Consider the following 17,857-nt stretch of genomic DNA (forward strand, 5'->3'; position numbering starts at 1 on the left):
CTAATAAAGACAATAAAGATAATGGAGCTAATAAAGACAATAAAGATAATAAAGCTAATGGAGCTAATAAAGACAATAAAGATAATAAAGCTAATAAAGATAATGGATAATAAAGCTAATGGAGAATAAAGACAATAAAGATAATAAAGCTAATGGAGCTAATAAAGACAATAAAGATAATAAAGCTAATGGAGCTAATAAAGACAATAAAGATAATAAAGCTAATGGAGCTAATAAAGCTAATAAAGCTAATGGAGCTAATAAAGATAATTGAGCTAATAAAGACAATAAAGATAATAAAGCTAATGGAGCTAATAAAGACAATAAAGATAATAATAAAGCTAATGGAGCTAATAAAGACAATAAAGATAATAAAGCTAATGGAGCTAATAAAGACAATAAAGATAATAAAGCTAATAAAGACTAATAAAGATAATAAAGCTAATGGAGCTAATAAAGATAATTGAGCTAATAAAGACAATAAAGATAATAAAGCTAATGGAGCTAATAAAGCTAATGGAGCTAATAAAGACAATAAAGATAATAAAGGTAATGGAGCTAATAAAGACAATAAAGATAATAAAGCTAATGGAGCTAATAAAGCTAATAAAGTTAATGGAGCTAATAAAGATAATGGAGCTAATAAAGATAATAAAGATAATGGAGCTAATAAAGATACTGGAGCTAATAAAGATAATAAAACTAATGGAGCTAATAAAGATAATAAAGATAATGGAGCTAATAAAGATAATGGAGCTAATAAAGCTAATGGAGCTAGTGAAGCTAATAAAGCTAATGGAGCTAATAAAGCTAATTGAGCTAATGGAGCTAATAAAGCTAATGGAGCTAATTGAGCTAATAAGGATAATAAAGCTAATGGAGCTAGTGAAGCTAATAAAGCTAATTAAGCTAATAAAAATAATAAAGATAATGGAGCTAATAAAGTTAATGGAGCTAATGGGGCTAGTGAAGCTAATAAAGCTAATGGAGCTAATAAAGCTAATAAAAATAATCAAGATAATGGAGCTAATACAGATAATAAAGATAATGGAGCTAATGGAGCTAATAAAGCTAATGGGGCTAGTGAAGCTAATGGAGCTAGTGAAGCTAATAAAGCTAATGGAGCTAATAAAGCTAATAGATCTAATGGAGCTAGTGAAGCTAAAAAAGCTAATGGAGCTAATGAAGCTAAGAAAGCTAATGGAGCTAATAAAGCTAATGGAGCTAATAAAGCTAATGGAGCTAATAAAGCTAATAGAGCTAATAAATATAATAAAGCTAATAGAGCTAATGGAGCTAGTGAAGCTAATAAAGCTAATGGAGCTAATAAAGCTAATGGAGCTCTTTCATACAGACATCCTCGTCATGTGGAGACCAGCCAGAAGGATTTGTCTGCTTTGAGGGAGCAGATTTACAATGCAAAGGCTGGAACGGCTTTTAAATAGACAGTAGAGATGTTATATCTTCATAAAGGTCCATTAATGCCATGGTAACGGAACATGCTGCAGTCGCTGCTATGATGACGGAGCAGTTGGCTTCTGCTTTTGTTTTTAATGGCTCATTAGTTTCTGTAACTAGACCTGAAGGTATTTATCCTGACCTCCGAACGTCCTCCTGTCTTCGTCCTACAGTTCAAACGGCAGAACAAAGACTACGACAGGACCAAGACTCGCATCATGGAGATCGCCAACTACGTGGATAAGGTGAGTCTGATGGGTTCACCTGCATCCAACACGCTCAGACAAACTGTCACTCACTCGTCACTCATCCTCCTGTCATCCATCACTCATCTGCTGTGTTCCAGAAACATAAACAAAGATGAACACCAATATCTGATCATCAGGATTTAATCAACATCGAAGGAAATGTCTGAGCAGACTGTGTCTGTGTGTGTGTGTGTGTGTGTGTGTGTGTCTGTGTGTCTGTGTGTGTGTGTGTGTGTGTGTGTGTGTGTGTGTGTGTGTGTGTGTGTGTGTGTGTGTGTGTGTGTCTGTGTGTCTGTGTGTGTGTGTGTGTGTGTGTGTGTGTGTGTGTGTGTGTGTGTGTGTGTGTGTGTGTGTCTCTGTCTGTCTGTGTGTGTGTGTGTGTGTGTGTGTGTGTGTGTGTGTGTGTGTGTGTCTCTGTCTGTCTGTGTGTGTGTGTGTGTGTGTGTGTGTGTGTGTGTGTGTGTCTGTGTCTGTGTGTGTGTGTGTGTGTGTGTGTGTGTGTGCGTGCGTGTGTGTGTGTAGTTCTACAGGGCTCTGAACATCCGTGTCCCTCTGATTGGTCTGGAGGTTTGGACCGACAGAGATCAGTGCATCATCACCGAGGAGCCTAACGCCACCTTGTGGTCGTTTCTGCAGTGGAGGCAGAAACTGAAGTCACGCAAGAAGCACGACAACGCTCAGCTGCTCACGTACGTAACAAGACGAAGAATAAGTGTTGTTGTGTTGGAGGTTGGACGCTGAGTTGTGGGACACGTTGAACGGAGGATCGTCCCGTCTCTGAAAGTTTCAGCTGGAGGTGTAAAAACTGTAAAAACAGCTGAACTTGTGGAGTCGGTGTCGAGTGATCCGGAGCCGTCGTGCTGCCGGATATAAAAACTAAAGCTGATCTTCCTCAGACAGCGTGATGATGTTTTTCTCAGGAGGTGGTGGAGACCAACAACAGAGCAAAAAGGCAAAAGGACTTTTATTCAACTCCCACTGCCGTCTCTCCGTATTCATCTGATGACGTGTCGGTGTTTTGTTCATATTAATCGTACGACGTTCAGCAGAACGTCCGTCTGGAGCTCTGAAGGTGTCTGAACTCAAGAACTCACCTTCCTCACACATCCAGCTCAGCAGGAACCAATCAGAGGACTCACAACCTGCAGCCTCTCAGCAGGAGGTTCCTGCTCCCCATGATCAGCTGATTAACTCACAGCCTCACACACACACACACACACACACACACACACACACACACACACACACACACACACACACACACACACACACACACACACACACACACACACACACACACACACACACACACACACACACACACACACACACACACACACACACACACACACACACACACACACACACACACACACACACACACACACACACACACACACACACACACACACACACACACACACACACACACACACACACACACACACACACACACACACACACACACACACACACACACACACACACACACACACACACACACAGCACACACACAGCCATGAGCAGTAAACTGTCGGCCCCTGATGCTCTGCGCTCTGTAATTAGTTGTTCTGATACCACCGGCCCGGTTCTGTTTTTGGAGACGAGCTGATGACAGGTGGGCGGAGCTTCTCCTCCACATCTGCCAGTCGTCTCATGTCTGCTGTTCCATCTGCAATCAGTGTGCATCCACTGTGGAGCCGCTGGAGTCAACGGAGGACATTAAGGTTAAGTGATTTTTACTGTGTGTGTGTGTGTGTGTGTGTGTGTGTGTGTGTGTGTGTGTGTGTGTGTGTGTGTGTGTGTGTGTGTGTGTGTGTGTGTGTGTGTGTGTGCGTGTGTGTGTGTGTGTGTGTGTGTGTGTGTGTGTGTGTGTGTGTGTGTTGTGTGTGGTGTGTGTGTGTGTGTGTGTGGTTGTGTGTTTGTGTGTGTGTGTGGTTGTGTGTGCGTGTGTGTGTGCGTGTGCGTGTGGTTGTGTGTGTGTGTGTGTGTGTGTGTGTGTGTGTGTGTGTGTGTGTGTGTGTGTGTGTGTGTGTGTGTGTGTGTGTGTGTGTGTGTGTGTGTGTGTGTGTGTGTGTGTGTGTGTGTGTGGTTGTGTGTTAGTGGTGTGATTTTCAAGGGGACAACGATTGGGATGGCTCCACTGGAGGGGATGTGCAGCCTAGAGAACTCTGGAGGCATCAATGTGGTACGTGGAGCACATTTCTCCTCCCGTCTTCTTCTCTTCTTCCTCTCTTCTTCCTCTCTTATGTTTTCTTTTCCTGTTTCCTGTGATTTTCACAGTACGTCAGAATAACTTCTGACTCTTCGTGGAGAAAAGACACTTTACATGCTTCAGATCAGTAGAATCTGGAAAAGGAAGAAGTTTCTATTGAAAAGACTTAGTGCAGCGTATTTCCCGACCTGTTGTAGAGGTTGGCGTGGAGAAGGTGTGGTGCCTGCAGCCCGTCGGTCCTGGTGGATCTTCTGCAGCAGCTTGTTCCACCTTCACTGGTGGTCACAGAGATCGATAGCTTCTCCGAGCTTGATTAGCTGCTAGCAGAATCCAGACTCGCGCAGCTGTTCCCTCAGAGGTTCAGATCCTCAGTAAACCGCCTGTGACGGGTTTCACTGCACAACATCAGCTCACATCAGACGACAGCTTTTATTCTGCAGAGCTGAGAGTGAAGGAGAGTTCAGGATCAGAGGAGTCCACGGCGTCGCTGCTTCTTCTTCAGGGGTTCCCACTCCTCCATGTTTGAAGTCAAATCAGACTTAAAGGTTTCACGCAGCTGAGAGGACTTCGACCCGTGATTCATTATTTTTATGCTGTAATATTGTTGGAATAAGACCGTTATGTCATAAAGCAGGTGTTCTAGTAGAAAGCTGAAAGTCCAGTATTTTTTTAAACAGGTGGAGAAAACTGAAAATTGCTGTTTATACTTCATGAGAGGGAAATCCTGCAAACCTGCAACAGATATGTTTTGAATAAAGATCTGATTCCTATTTTAAATGATATAAAAGCCTGTTGAAAGTTTCTTTAAAGTAAAGTCGTTCCTCCAAACGACATCTCGTGTCTGGTTGAAGCGAGTCTCTCACGTTTGCAGCGACACACTCGTACCTGTCAGTTTGTATCTTGTCAGATTTCTCTGCATCTCATTAACGACAGCTTCCTCCGATCCGCTCCCTCAGGACCACTCCGATCTGTCCGTCGGCGCCGCCGCCACCATGGCCCACGAGATCGGCCACAACTTCGGCATGAGCCACGACCACGACGGCTGCTGCGTGGAGGCCACGGCCGAGCAGGGAGGCTGCGTGATGGCTGCTGCCACCGGGTGAGCCGCCGGCGTCGCGCTGCAGCTCGGAGACGCCGAGCAGCTCGACGCATAAATAACAAATCCATCAGCTTCAAGGGGAAATAGGTTCCATGTTAATGCAGCTGCCTGAAGAACTCCTCCTGTCACCTGACAGTTTAGATTTCAAATATTAAAAAAACACCAACTTCTCTCCTAAAATGATAAACTTCATACATGTTTAAATCAACAGTTTTTATTGATTGTTGTATTTCACACATTATTCTTTACAGAATGACAAAGAAACAGAATGAAGTCCTTGTAGTGAGTCTTTGTATGTTGCAGCAAAGCAAGAAAAGAACAATCTCCAAATATTTTGTTATAAATCAACAAATTATTTTCTTGATTCGTTTGTTTTTTTCTACAAAATGTCACAAAATTGTAAAAACTGACTAAAATAGTTGCGGTTTCTGTTGTAGACTAATAAATGAACGAACGGTCAAATGTCCCTTCCAGGCACCCGTTCCCTCGAGTCTTCAGTCGCTGCAGTAAACGCGACCTGGACAGCTACTTCCAGAAGGGGGGGGGCATGTGTCTGTACAACATGCCCAACATGAAGGACCTGGTGGGGGGCAAGAAGTGCGGCAACGGCTTCGTGGAGGACGGAGAGGAGTGTGACTGCGGAGAACCTGATGTGAGCACGTTCGTATTTATTTGAACACATGAAAGACGCCTTTCAAATGCAAATGAACTCCACTGACACATTATTTCTCAAGAACGTGTTTTTTTCTGCACTTCACAGTGTTTGATTCTCATTTGTTTTCATGTGGTCGGCTGGATTCAGCCTGCAGACGCCATCATACAACATAAACCTCAACTCTGTCATCTGAGTTTCACATCGTCCTAAACTGAAGAGAAAATCTGCCTCTTGACCAAATCATCTTCCTCCTGTAGTTGTGGAGCTTTCAGTTGTGTCACAGTCGTCTTCAGCAGATTTAGCTGCCATGTTGTCGTCATGGTGACTGAAGGTTGAGTCCTTTATGACCAACAGTCGAGCTGCTCTCTGTTACTTCATTCACAATACTGCACATTTTTTATTTCTTGTACTTCTAATATTTGTATTCTATTTAATGATTTCTATTTTTATTCTTTGAAATTTCTTTCAGGTTTTGTGAATATTTACATTAATTTTTTTGGTTTATGTTATTGGGGACCAGCAAAGTAAGAAAATCATGAAACGGTGCATATGATGATAAAATGATCTCTTCGATATGTAAAGGCGTCTGAATCTGGTGGACTCAACACAAATGATTTAAACAGTTTTTCAACAGGAACGTAAACGTCTGAATCAACAGACAGACCTGTGATAGTGAAGTTATATAAAAGAGGAGAGAAGTAACAGTTCCAGTATGAAGTGGAATATTAGAATATGAAGTGTGATCTATGTGCAGTATTATTTCCATGAACATCAGCTGATTGGACTCCTCCCGTTTCCACCTTCATGTGCTCTGAAAGATGAAAGATCGCTGGAAGTTTCCTCAAATTGGGATGAAGTGTTTCCACTCAATGAAGCCAGAGGTTAAATAAAGCGTCTTTTGGTTGCAGCATCAGAGCAAATTGAAACAGAGGAAACAAATTGGTGTGTGACAGCAGCGGCGGCTGTTTGTTAGGACGGCGCTGACAGCCGGCTGACAGGACACCACCTCTTAGCATCACTAATGAGACGAGCTGCCTAACGAGCTCACCTTCACAAACACGTGGCTGGAAACTGAACACAGTCCTTGAAGTTCCACTCCGCTCAACATTTTACAGCCCTGAACATTTGACTTTCTGTTCGTATTGAACATGTAAACAGACGATGTGTTGAACGAGACTCTTTCTACACATGAACGTCACAAACAACTTATCTCTTTCTGTTTACCCATAATCCCCTCTTTCTTCTCTCCTGCTCCTGTAATTGGCTTTTTTTCCTTTTTGCGTTAGTCGACTCCCACATTTGTTCTGAGCGTAACCGCCGTCCCGTTCAGGGCGCCATGGCGACGGGAGAGGCAGCAGAGAGGTCACGTCTTCCATCTCTGAACATCTGGAGATGTCGTCACGTGTCTGCAGCTGTCCTGTCTGATGTGTGTGTGTGTGTGTGTGTGTGTGTGTGTGTGTGTGTGTGTGTGTGTGTGTGTGTGTGTGTGTGTGTGTGTGTGTCATGTGACCGTTTACAGGAATGCACCAATGACTGCTGCAATGCCAATAATTGCACCTTGAAAGAGGAGGCTGAGTGCGCCCATGGAGTGTGCTGTGAGGGCTGTAAGGTAAGACACACACACACACACACACACACACACACACACACACACACACACACACACACACACACACACACACACACACACACACAAACTGTAACACACGTACACTGTAACACACACCTGTAAAGATGCTTTCACCTGACAGAGGACACTAAAGAGTGAAGACAGCAGGAAGTTAAACACAGAAGTTATTTCTTCTGTCTCGACAGCGTTTATCAATATCAAAATCATTTATCAATAATATCATAGTTATTACAAAGATGTTGCACTTCTCAGGTTGTATTTCTTATCTTTCACATTTTCCACCATATTTTTCATCTTTTAATCCACTGATATATTTTTCTAACAGTCTTTTGTAATTGAGATGTTTTGGATATAAACAACAGCTGACATGATTCTGTGATGATTGTACATTCTGTTGAGCTTTATCTAACTTGTTGTTTTGACCACCTGCTCGGCACCAAACAAGAAATACTTTACGTAATAACTTTATAAGACCATATTCAAAAATGTATTTAGGGTAGCTTTAATGAAATTATACCAGAGATCCTTTATTTCTAAAATCCACAACTACAAATGAATGTTAATGTTGTTGGATGTAAGATGAGAATGTAAAAGTAAAACTTTGAGTCTGTTCTAGTCCCATTAAAATCTGATGTGCAGCTTTAAATTGGTTTAAGTTCAGTAAAATATTTTATTGAGATACCTATAATTGTAAAGTTTAATACTGTAGACGTTTAAAAATTGAAGTCATATTTTCCTCTGCAGCTGAAATGAATCTGAGTTTGTAGAAGTGAAACGACCTCTGACCTCACTCAGTTTAATAAAACAGCTGTTTTATTCCTCAGTCTGAATGTAATCTAATGTTCATATAGAGCTTCTTATGCTGAATGTAGAAATGATCAGTTTGACCACCTTCTGCTCTCCATAACGATATAATAGACATGGTGGTGTCACAGGCTTTTAATGGTGCCGTTATAATTCATAAATGTTGGGAATATTCTGCAGTTAAATTCACCATCTGATCAAATAATAAACGATTTAAACCGACTTCACTTATAAAAAGCTAGAAATCCTCATTTGACCTCTACGGAGGAGTTTAGTTGGTGGAGCTGCTCTCCTCCCTCACCACGTGTTTCCTGTGTGTGGCAGCTGAAGCGGGCCGGTACCATGTGCCGGGGCCCGGCGGGGACCTGCGACCTGCCGGAGTACTGCACCGGGGCCTCGCCCTACTGCCCCCCCAACGTCTACCTGCTGGACGGGTCGTCCTGCCAGCACCAGCTGGCCTACTGCTACAACGGCATGTGTCTCACCCACGAGCAGCAGTGTCTGCAGCTCTGGGGATACGGTGAGGAACCTCCTGCTGCACACGCTACACGCTACACGCTACACACGCTACACGCTACACACACTACACGCTACACACACTACACGCTACACGCTACACACGCTACACACTACACGCTACACACACTACACACTCTACACACTACACGCTACACACACTACACGCTACACACACTACACGCTACACACGCTACACACGCTACACGCTACACACACTACACACACTACACACTCTACACACTACACACTACATGCTACACACGCTACACGCTACACACACTACACACTACACACACTACACACTACACACACTACACACTACACACTACACGCTACACACACTACACGCTACACACACTACACGCTACACACACTACACACACTACACGCTACACACTCTACACACTCTACACACTACACACCACACACACTACACGCTACACACTACACACACTACACGCTACACACTACACACACTACACGCTACACACTACACACGCTACACGCTACACACACTACACACGCTACATGCACTACACGCTACACACTACACACACTACATGCTACACGCACTACACGCTACGCACTACACACACTACACGCTACACGCACTACACGCTACACACGCTACACACTACACGCACTACACACTACACACACTACACACTACACGCTACACACTACACACACTACACGCTACACACACTACACGCTACACACGCTACACACTACACGCACTACACATTACACACACTACACACTACACGCTACACACTACACACACTACACTACACACGCTACACACTACACACACTACACACACTACACACTACACACACTACACGCTACACACTACAAATACTACACAATACACACACCACCCACTACACACGCTACACACACCACCCACTACACACTACACACGCTACACACGCTACACACTACACACTACACACACACACGCTACACACTACACTTCACCGACTGTCAGTCATACAGATGTTGTGTTAAATCTGGGTTTGAAGCTCGGAGCTGAGAGATTCACCAGAAGAGCTTTTAAATGTCAGAGCTTCTAGTTTAGGATTTAAATAATCGGAAACTCGTGTTTGAAATTAATTTCTAACATCAGTTAGAGTTCATTAATATGATAAATAATAAAAGCTGAGACTCGTGTGTCAAAACAAACAGGCATCACAGTTGTTGTTCTGTTTCCCTCTCAGATGTGACAGCAGATAAAAGACACATTCAGACTTTTAATGTGATTCATCATATTTTACACAAGCATTGTTTGAAAAGTAAAAAAATATATGTATTTTTTTAAATATAATCATCAGTAAGATAAACACAACAATCACTTCCACTTCTCGTTTACAGTGTTTATGAGCAGCTGACGAAACTAATAATCCTCCATCATTTTTTATTCCGTCATTTAATACAAATCTTTGCTTTTGATTTTTGATTCAACCAAACGTTTTGAATGATAAAACAAAACAAAAATAATGGGACCTTTAACCTGATATGGATGGATGGATGGATGAATGATGGATGAATGGATGGATGATGGATGAATGGATGGATGATGGATGATGGATGAATGGATAGATGGATGGATGGATGGATGGATGAATGGATGGATGAATGGATGGATGGATGATGAATGATGGATGGATGTCGGATGGATGAATGGATGGATGATGGATGGATGGATGGATGAATGGATGGATGATGGATGGATGGATGGATGGATGGATGGATGATGGATGGATGAATGGATGGATGGATGAATGGATGGATGATGGATGGATGGATGGATGTCGGATGGATGAATGGATGGATGGATGGATGGATGGATGGATGAATGGATGGATGGATGGATGATGGATGGATGAATGGATGGATGGATGATGGATGGATGAATGGATGATGGATGATGGATGGATGAATGGATGGATGACGGATGGATGGATGGATGATGGATGGATGTATGGATGGATGGATGGATGGATGGATGATGGATGGATGGATGGATGAATGGATGGATGGATGGATGGATGATGGATGGATGAATGGATGGATGATTGATGGATGGATGGATGGATGGATGAATGGATGAATGGATGATGGGTGGATGGATGATGGATGAATGGATGGATGGATGACGGATGGATGGATGGATGGATGATGGATGGATGTATGGATGGATGGATGGATGATGGATGGATGAATGGATGGATGACGGATGGATGGATGGATGATGGATGATGGATGGATGGATGGATGGATGGATGGATGGATGGATAGATGAATGGATGGATGATGGATGGATGGATGGATGGATGATGGATGGATGGATGGATGATGGATGGTGAATATAAAATATTGCACATCTGTTCACAGGAAACAGAGCAGCCAGATGAGTCATGTCTCAGTCAGACTACAGATCACAACAGAGTGCTGACGTCACAATTCTTCCAGAAACAAAAACAAAACAGCCTTTTATGAGAAGAACGCTGAGTCATGCTTCAGTCTGCAGGAAGGACAACACGGAAAAGTGCATTTTGTAGATGAAAGATTGCTTTAAATACTTATTTATTTACGATGGTGTTAATGCTGTAAAACTCAGATTGTGGTCTGAACTCCATTTTGACTGCGTGTGTTGTGTTCTGTCTTCAGAACAGATGAATGTCGGATGTGTTAAATCTCACGTAAAAGAAAAACTGACCAAAAGGAAACGCTGAGTTTGGGGTTTCATGTCTTGATGCACTGATGCAGCTCTTGTTGTCGCCACTCATGTATTTCGGTCATGAAAGGAAACACCGACCTTTTGGGTGGAATTCAAACTCTGGAGGAGATTCCATGTTGGAGGATCTGTAGAGTCAATCTGGTTCAATTACGCTTGAGGGTTTCCTTTAACATCATGATTGGTAGTTTAATATTACGGTTATTCAACAAGTTACCATCTAAATAAAATATATCATCTAAATGTGTTCATATTGTGGAGCAATTCACTCTCTAAATATACAACTTTTTGTTAGTGCGATCTCCATTTCCATGGCAACACATGGACTATGACTAGGAACTAGAAAACAATCAGTCGCGTCAGTACACTCTTGTAATTTATGTAATGTTTACTACTCCAGGAAGTAGTCCGACCCTTAGCAACCACCTAGCAACGGAGAGGATTTCTAGTTCAAACTGAATAAAATACAGAACATAGAAACACTAAACTGATCAGCTCGCTCAGTCTGGTTGGAACAAAGATATCTGATGAACAAAGATATCGGATGAACAAAGATATCTGAAGAACAAAGATATCGAATGAACAAAGATATCTGAAGAACAAAGATATCCATGTTCTCATGTGTTTTTAACATTTTAGCTCCGTGTCATGTGTTCAAACCAAACCGGTCCAGCTAGCCTCCTCTAGGATGTAAGTGCGTGACTATCCGTGGTGTTACGGTACGGGTGCTCAGAGCGACCAAAAAGGACCAAAAGAGACCCGACTTCACCAAATGGGTCATTTAATAGAACTATAACAAGTAGAAACTACATTATCTTACATATTAGATGAAATTCAATTCTAATTCTATTTTCCCATTGAGGAGGTGGAGTGATGTTTCTAGTGATGAGCAGGATGTGATGTCATGATGATTTGTTCCAAATGTTCATATGATCAATCAGATCTCGGGGGCGGAGCTACTGGTTGTTTAAAATCCTGACACTTCCATGTAAAGGTTTATCACAGTGAACCCTGACAGACATTAAAACGTCTCCACTGTGACGGCAGCAGAGACCTTTGAACAACGATGGATGAAATGGAGCATTATAAGAGGTTCTCACGCTCAGCTGACTTCAGAAGGGACCAAAGATTACAGGGAGAGTCGAGCATGTTGTTGTTTACTTGTTGATGTTATTGTGTTAACGGGTTCCAGCTGTTTTATACACGCTTGTAAAACATAATGAAGAGTTAAAAAAGCTCTTGTTTGAAGTCCACAGTGAGTGAAACCCTTCTGACTGTTGAACTGGATGAAATTAATATCCATCTTTTTACCTGATTCTGGCTTTGACACAGAACAAGGACATTTCCCAGAATGCCTGGCTGCTCTTAAAATGTAATATTGCATATGTGAAGCAGGAGCTCCACAGTGTGTGTGTGATGAGCGCTGTGATCATGTGGCTGAAACATGTTGATGTCTTCTGTCCTTGCAGGAGCTCGACCGGCCCACGACGCCTGCTTCGAGGATGTCAACGCTGCTGGCAACGCTTTCGGGAACTGTGGGAAAGATGAACATGGCAACTACATGAAGTGTGAGAAAAGGTGTGAGAAACACATGGACACATCATAACACGTTAAAAACATGCTTTAGGGGGATAAAAGGATTATAAGGACTCAGGAAAACAGATACACTAATTATATAGATTAGGTTAGGTTAGGTAGTTACTTTATTAATCCCCGAGGGGAATTTTTTTTTCGCTACAGCAGCATACAGAAGCAATAAGATAATAATAGAAATAATAGAAAAGCAATAAAATAGCAGTGGGCGGCACGGTGGTGCAGTGGTTAGCACTGTCACCTCACAGCTAAAAGGTTCTGGGTTCCAATCAGGTCCTGGGCCTTTCTGTGCGGAGTTTGCATGTTCTCCCTGTGCTTGCGTGGGTTCTCTCCGGGTTCTCCGGCTTCCTCCCATCATCCAAAAACATGCACCTCAGGTCAGGTTACCTGGCGCCGCGCTAGTGGCAGCCTGCTGCAGCATCTCCCCCCTGAGAGCCCCCCCTGCTGTAGTGAAGACATTTCCCCTCGGGGATTAATAAAGTGTATCAAATCAAATCAAAATAAAATTATAAAATATAAATATAAAATATAAAATGCACAGTATATACAGTATATACAGTACAGTATATATCTATATATATTATATACAAACAACCAAAAAACACAGTCAACAGTATTATTTTGCCAGAGGTGAGTAAAAGTACAGTATTGCGGTCGGCAGGAATGATCTCCTGTATCAGGAATGATCTCCTGTATCTGGAATGATCTCCTGTATCAGGAATGATCTCCTGTATCTGGAATGATCTCCTGTATCTAGAATGATCTCCTGTATCAGGAATGATCTCCTGTATCTGGAATGATCTCCTGTATCTGGAATGATCTCCTGTATCAGGAATGATCTCCTGTATCTGGAATGATCTCCTGTATCAGGAATGATCTCCTGTATCTGGAATGATCTCCTGTATCTGGAATGATCTCCTGTATCTAGAATGATCTCCTGTATCTGGAATGATCTCCTGTATCAGGAATGATCTCCTGTATCAGGAATGATCTCCTGTATCTAGAATTATCTCCTGTATCTGGAATGATCTCCTGTATCTAGAATGATCTCCTGTATCAGGAATGATCTCCTGTATCAGGAATGATCTCCTGTATCTAGAATGATCTCCTGTATCAGGAATGATCTCCTGTATCTGGAATGATCTCCTGTATCAGGAATGATCTCCTGTATCTGGAATGATCTCCTGTATCAGGAATGATCTCCTGTATCTGGAATGATCTCCTGTATCTGGAATGATCTCCTGTATCTAGAATTATCTCCTGTATCTGGAATGATCTCCTGTATCAGGAATGATCTCCTGTATCTGGAATGATCTCCTGTATCTGGAATGATCTCCTGTATCTAGAATTATCTCCTGTATCTGGAATGATCTCCTGTATCAGGAATGATCTCCTGTATCTAGAATGATCTCCTGTATCAGGAATGATCTCCTGTATCTGGAATGATCTCCTGTATCAGGAATGATCTCTTGTATCTGTCCTTGTGACAGCAGCTGGAGGAGTCTTTTGGAGAAAGTGCTCCTCTGTCCCTGCAGCAGGTGGAGAGGGTGGTCAGGATTATCCAATATGGATAATAGTTTCCTCAGCGTCCTCCTCTCCACCTCCTTTTCCAGACTGTCCAGTTTGTAGCCGATGATTGAGCCGGCCTTCTTAACCAGTTTGTTAAGTCTGTTGGTGTCTCCAGCTCCAATGCTGCTCCCCCAGCAGACTACTAGAAGTACAAAGCACTGGCCACAACAGATGGTAGAACATCTCCAACATATCGCTGCACACATTGAAGGATCGAAGTTTCCTCAAGAAAAAGAGTCGACTCATCACCTTCTTGTAGACAGCGTTGATGTTGTTCTTCCAGTTCAGTCTGTTGTCATGGAGACACCAGGTACTTGTACTCCTCAACCATGTCCACCTCCTCTCCCAGAACTCTCAGCGGTTGTGGAGCCGTCGTCTTCCTCCTGAAGTCGACCACCATCTCTCTGGTCTTGGCCACATTCAGGAGGAGGTGATTCCTTCCCGCCCACTCCACAAAGTCCTCCACTACTGCCCTGTACTCGTCCTCCCGTCCATCCCTTATACACCGTCCACTGACTCCTCCTCCCGTCCATCCCTTATACACCGTCCACTGCAGAGTCATCAGAGAACTTCTGCAGATGTCTTGACTCTGAGTTGTACTGGAAGTCAGTGGTGTAGAAGGTGAACAGGAAGGAGACAGAACAGTTCCCTGAGGAGCTCCAGTACCACTGACCACCGTATCAGACAGCACACTGCCCAGACGGACAAACTGTGGTCTGCCTGTCAGGTAGTCATTGGTCCAGGAGACGGTGGACGCGTCCACCCCCACCACCCGCAGCTTCTCACTCAGCAGCAGTGGTTGGATGGTGTTGAATGCACTGGAGAAATCAAAGAAAGTGATTCTCACAGATTCACCGGTTCCATCCAGGTGAGACTGAGCTCGTTGCAGCAGGTAGATGATGGCGTCGTCCACTCCCACATGAGGCTGGTACGCAAATTGCAGAAGGTCCAGAGAAGATTTCACCAGCGGCCTGAGGTGGGCCAAGACCAGCCTCTCCAGCACCTTCATCACATGAGATGTGAGGGCAACCGGTCGGTAGTCGTTGAGGCCAGATGGAGTCGTCTTCTTCGGTATATCTTTTAATTAAAGATCTTTGCAACTGAGTCGACGTGTCTTTTGCCGTATTTCTTGTTTGGAGTTTTTTGCTCCGACAAAAATACAAAATATTACCGTGATGAAAAATATATGGAGGAACAGGAAGAGAATACAGGAAATGAGTGAGAACTCCTGTCATGACAGAAAACAATGAGGACTCTTAATTTTACAGTTAATATGCAATAAATAAATAATATAAATCCACTATAAATACTATAATCCCATTTATTTCTATACACATTTTTTATTCCGAATAATGTTTGAAGCCTTTTTCCACCGAGCTGTTAAAGGAACCAACACATTCCTCCATGACTCTGTGTTCCTGTGTCTCGGTCCAGTGACGCCAAGTGCGGTAAGATCCAGTGTCACAGCGCTGCCAAGAAGCCCAAAGGCACCAACGCCGTGTCCATCGACACCACCATCAGGACGGGCGGCATCGAGGTGAAGTGCCGCGGCACCTACGTCTACAGCACCCAGGACGGCCAGGGCGACCTGCCGGACCCGGGCCTCGTCATGACTGGCACCAAGTGTGGAGAGGGCAAGGTGGGTTCCCCCCGGGCCGAGCCGGTCCACCAGAAGTTATGCATTTTATTAATGCGGTCGTTATAATATGTGAATGTGGATCATTTTCGTGAAGTCGTCACAGCGTGAGCAGGTGTTCAGATCAACACCAACACTCGGCTCCACTGGGACGGTCCGACTGCAGCATGAAGCCCGTCTGGTGTTTTCTGGGACCCACAGAGGAAGTCACAAAGCATTTAAAGCAGCGATCTTTGGCCAAACAAACACAGGCCAGAGCTTTGTTTCAGCACCTGTCTTCAGGATCTCTGCTTCAGTTTGCTGGTTTATCTTGTTACTCCGGTTCTGTTGCTGAACGCTGACTCGTGTTCTGCAGCTGAGGCTACAGTTCAATCCGGGTTTGTTAAGCTGAGAGTCAAACAGATCTTTAATCAAATGTTTTGTCTCTCCTTGTCCTGCTTTATTAACATTCAGGCTTCTCATTGTTTGGCTGAGTGACTAAAAACACAAATCAGTAGCTGCAGGAAGTCAGGTGACTCCTTCACCTTGAACCGACTCAAAGAGGTTCTTCTCCCGACTCTCTGATGCAGAATAGAACACAAACGTCCAAGTAAACCCACCTACAGGCAAAAACACAGAGCAATCATACAAAATATGAGGTGAATTATGCATGTGCAATACATATGAATGAAAAGGCACAGAGTGGTATGAGGACGCTCTTCCATTCCACCCGCAGATTCTATTTCTCTGTGTCTATATTGCTTTCCATCCCCTTGAATTCCATTCCAGCTCTTGTACAGGGCGTGCCCAAAGGACTCAATAGTGCCGCATGAGTAATGTATTATAAACAGGAGGCAGAGAATATTGTCTGCTATCCAGAATGGTGAATTTTGAGTCATTATATTGAGCGGGTCTTTTTTCTCAGCAGTAAATGCACAAAGCTGCTGCTTCTAATCACACAGTCACACATTCAGCAACGCTAAATTGATTCCTCAGCTAACAATAGTGAAAGCAGAGCAGCAGATACAGTAGTGATGCCGACACTAATATTAAAGCTACAGCTCAGTGATGAACTCTGACGGGTTGGACTGTAGTTTACTAATTGTTAAAGTGTTGAAGAACAAACCTTTTGGTAAAAGCAGGTCAGTGAACGTCATTACAAACTGTAAAAAAAAACCCGGAAAAACTGAAACAAAGTGATTTAAAAGCAGATTCTGGTGCTGCTTGCCGAGTCTCCTCAGGCAGCCGGTTGTTCCGAAGCTCAAGGGCACTGGCAGGAGGCCCATCAGCGTCTGTGTGTCCACATGCAGCGTAATCTTCACCACCGTATGTGAGCTTTCTGCTTGTGTTGCCACAGGTGTGCAGAGACCGCAGATGCCAAAATGCTCCTTTTACCGAACTGGAGACACGGCTGCACACACACACACACACACACACACGGGACACACACACACACACACACACACACACACACACACACACACACACACACACACACACACACACACACACACACACACACACACACACAGAGTCATGCAACAGACTCCACTCACTTAGCTGCCGAGCACAGCTCCCTCATCTTATTGTCACACGGCGTCCTCGGGCTGAAGTTCTGCAGCGATGTCACCAAGTCTGTCATAAAAAGGCTGGAAAATAGACGGCTGGAACACAACAGCAAGTGAAGTGATGAACTATTTCTTGGGGCGGTA

The 17,857-nt window shown here is 43.5% G+C and overlaps 1 protein-coding gene across 1 annotated transcript in view; it reads left to right on the forward strand.

Moving 5' to 3' along the window:
• Positions 1–17,857, forward strand: part of adam19a (ADAM metallopeptidase domain 19a) — a gene marked incomplete at its 3' end in the record, with an annotated part of 96,577 nt that overhangs the window by 68,820 nt on the left and 9,900 nt on the right. The window contains exons 7-16 of the mRNA XM_069723533.1: positions 1,579–1,703; positions 2,229–2,395; positions 3,810–3,894; positions 4,878–5,020; positions 5,495–5,672; positions 7,195–7,284; positions 8,434–8,629; positions 12,838–12,946; positions 15,965–16,169; positions 17,503–17,568. Of these exons, the coding sequence (XP_069579634.1) occupies positions 1,579–1,703; positions 2,229–2,395; positions 3,810–3,894; positions 4,878–5,020; positions 5,495–5,672; positions 7,195–7,284; positions 8,434–8,629; positions 12,838–12,946; positions 15,965–16,169; positions 17,503–17,568 (1,364 nt within the window). The remainder of the gene's footprint in view (positions 1–1,578; positions 1,704–2,228; positions 2,396–3,809; positions 3,895–4,877; positions 5,021–5,494; positions 5,673–7,194; positions 7,285–8,433; positions 8,630–12,837; positions 12,947–15,964; positions 16,170–17,502; positions 17,569–17,857) is intronic.

Source organism: Brachyistius frenatus, unplaced genomic scaffold (assembly GCF_029030835.1).
Source record: "Brachyistius frenatus isolate BFR_SWC_R1_liver_20210118 unplaced genomic scaffold, ASM2903083v1 Contig_333, whole genome shotgun sequence".
NCBI lineage: Eukaryota > Metazoa > Chordata > Actinopteri > Embiotocidae > Brachyistius > Brachyistius frenatus.